The sequence below is a fragment of the Phaethon aethereus genome, assembly GCF_964289735.1.
Source record: "Phaethon aethereus genome assembly, chromosome: 28".
NCBI classification, from domain to species: Eukaryota; Metazoa; Chordata; class Aves; order Phaethontiformes; family Phaethontidae; genus Phaethon; species Phaethon aethereus.
In genome coordinates this window covers 1098330-1101388 of record NC_138604.1, presented here as the reverse complement: position 1 = coordinate 1101388, position 3059 = coordinate 1098330, and the positions used below count along the sequence as shown (strand labels likewise).

Here is a 3059-nt window from a genome sequence, read left to right as displayed (position 1 = left end):
GCACCCCCCCTTCCGCTGCACCGCACGCCCCCCGTTAGACCGCACGGCGCCGCCGCACCCCCCAGCTGCACCCCCCCCGCGCCCCCCAGCTGCCCGCCCCCGTGTCCCGTACCCCAGCGCGCCCCGCCCCGCAGCCCGCGCCCCAACGCTCCGGCCGGGCACTCGCTCCATTCTCTCTCTCCACCAATCGGCCGGCTCGGTCCCGCCCTCCCCGCGTTCCTACTGGCTCAGCCTCCTTGGGCTCACCCTCATACGATAGAGCGCGCCAATGAACGTAGGCGCCAGCCGTGTCGCGTAGCACGTTCCGCCGCCGCGCGGGATATGTACGCCGGGGGCTGTAGTCCCGTGGCGGCTACGCGCCGGCTACCTCCGCGGCCCCGGACTACGCGCCCCGGCGAGCCCCGCGCCCGGGCGGGGGCGGAGCGCCTCAAAGGGCCGCCGGGGAGCTGGCGGTAGGTCCTGGTCGTACTCTCGGTCACCATGAGCGGCAGCGGGGCGCGGGGGGCGGCGGCCGAGCGGGAGGAGTTCCTGGGCTTCTTCCCGCAGATCGTCCGCGACCTGACGGAGGGCGGCCTGGGGCACCCGGAGGTGGGCGACGCCGTGGCCCGGCTGAAGGAGGTGAGAAAAGCCCGGGGGCCAAGGGGGGCGGGGCGGCGGGCCCGGGGCTGCCCGCTCCCCGTTTCTCTCTGCCCGCTCCCCGTTTCTCTCTGCCCGCTCCCCGTTTCTCTCTGCCCGCAGGTATTGAAGTACAACGCACCGGGCGGGAAGTGCAACCGCGGGCTGACGGTGCTGGCTGCCTTCCGGGAGCTGGCGGCCCCCGGGCAGCAGGACCCGGAGAGCATCCGGTGCGCTCTGGCCGTCGGCTGGTGCATTGAGCTGGTGAGAGCCCGGCTGGGGATCGGGGGACGTCCGGGGGCCCCGTGGTGCGCCCCTCGTACCCTAACCCAGCTTCTCGCAGTTTCAGGCCTTTTTCCTGGTGGCTGATGACATCATGGACGGGTCCTTCACCCGCCGGGGGCAGCTCTGCTGGTACAAGAAGGTGAGAGCATTGAGGAGGTGGCTGGGGGAGTAGGGGGGTCTCGTGGGGTCAGTGTGCTTTGTGACACCTCCTTGCCCTCCTGGTGCAGGAGGGGATCGGTCTGGATGCCATCAATGATGCCTTCCTCCTTGAGTCCTCTGTCTACAGGCTGCTGAAGAAGTACTGTGGGGCATGCCCCTACTACCTGCACCTGCTGGAGCTCTTCTTGCAGGTGAGCCTGGCCCCTGCATCCCCCTCCCCTTGGTTTATCGTTGGGTCTGGGCCCTTTCTGGATGTTTGACAGCGTGTGGATCTCAGACTGTCCTCTGAGTTCCTGAGCGTTCTGCCAGACACACACCCTTCCTTCAGACTTGGAGAGGAGCTGAAACGGGGCTTGGGTTTGGGGTTTTCACTGTGCTGTGGGAACTTTCTTGGGGGACTGTGTGAGCAAATGCTTTCTTTCCTCTTCAGACTGCCTACCAGACTGAGCTTGGGCAGATGCTGGACCTCATCACTGCTCCTGTTTCACAGGTGGATTTGAATCGCTTCAGTGAGCAGAGGTAAAGGGATGGAAGGGGACAGAGGCCAGCTCTGTTGTGGGAGGGTGGCTCTGCTTGCAGTCCTTTCCAGACTGGGTAAGAGAGGCAACTGGCTTGCTGAAATGCTGCTTTCACCTACCAGGCTTTGGGAAGTGAGTCTTGCTTGCACTGTCAGAGCTTGGGAACTGGTTTTGAGGGAGGTACTGTTTTTCTCCTGCTGGCCCGAGTGGGAGAGGAAGGCCTGGGCTTTGTACTGAGTGTGGTTCCTCTGCTGCAGGTATAAGGCGATTGTTAAGTACAAAACAGCATTCTACTCCTTCTACCTGCCTGTGGCTGCTGCCATGTACATGGTGAGTTTTACGGAAACAATCTTACGAGGGGCCTAACCCTCGGTATGAGGCTGTCAAGGAGGGCAGAGGGTTTGGAAGATGGGAGAAGGGAGGCTGGAAGGCAGGTACTGGAAGGCTTTATTCCTTTTTCTCCCCTTAGACTGGTATTGACAGTAAGGAGGAACATGACAACGCCAAAGCGATCTTGCTGGAGATGGGCGAATTCTTTCAGATCCAGGTAGGAGGTAGCTCCCTGTCCCTCAGTGCTTGTAAGGCACTGGTGGTGGCACTGACGTTTTTCTATCTTTGTACAGGATGATTACCTGGACTGTTTTGGGGACCCGAAGCTGACGGGGAAGGTTGGCACTGATATCGAGGACAATAAGTGCAGCTGGCTGGTGGTGGAGTGTCTGCGTCGGGTCACGCCAGACCAGAGGCAGATCCTGGAGGTAATGCCACCAGGCTGACAGAAACCCCCTGAAGATGGGGGAGAGGTGGTGTGTACTCCCTCCCTGAGGACGTGGTGTCGAGGGAGTGTAGTGCCATAATACACACCTCAAAAGCCAAGCACTGTGCTGCTACCTGGCTGGGAGAAGGGTTGGTTGGTGTGAGTAGTATAAGATGGCAGCAGGGAGAACAAGAGGTGACTCCTGCCACACTTTGAACGACCAGCTTATGGCAGTGGCCGTAAGCTGGACCTCAACCTGACTTGTTCTGGTGTTTTCTCAGGAGAACTATGGCTGTAAGGAGCCCGAGAAGGTGGCAAAGGTGAAGGAGCTCTATGAGACTCTGGGTATGAGGGCTGCTTTTCAGGAGTACGAGGAGAGCAGCTATCAGCGCCTGCAGGAACTGATCAAGAAGCACGCCAGCCGCCTCCCCAAGGAGATCTTCCTTGGCCTAGCTCAGAAGATTTACAAGCGCCAGAAGTGATGGTGGGACCCTTGGTGGACTGTTCAGTCTTTGCTAAGGGGGCCTGGTGGGGTTTGCCCCCCTGGCTGCAGCTGCCTGGAGCTTGTCCTTGTCCCACCATCCGGTGGGTCTCTTGCCCGGGGGCGGGGGGCTGGTTGCAGGCCGCGCGATCGGGCTGCGGGGGCTCGTGGGCCGTTTGCCAGCCGTTGTGTCAATAAACGTAAGTTATTGCGGGTGCGTCGCTGCCTGGTGTTGGCTGGAGAC

At 61.6% G+C, this 3059-nt stretch overlaps 1 protein-coding gene across 1 annotated transcript; it reads left to right on the top strand.

The window, feature by feature from the left end:
* Window positions 1-480: 480 nt before the first annotated feature.
* FDPS (farnesyl diphosphate synthase) lies at window positions 481-2816 on the top strand (the record flags this gene model as incomplete). The annotated part of the gene is made up of 9 exons (XM_082011679.1): window positions 481-618; window positions 739-879; window positions 959-1039; window positions 1128-1250; window positions 1490-1578; window positions 1835-1907; window positions 2047-2124; window positions 2201-2335; window positions 2616-2816. 9 exons carry the CDS (start codon window positions 481-483, stop codon window positions 2814-2816), a joined length of 1059 nt encoding a protein of 352 aa, XP_081867805.1.
* Between the last annotated feature and the right edge of the window lie 243 nt (window positions 2817-3059).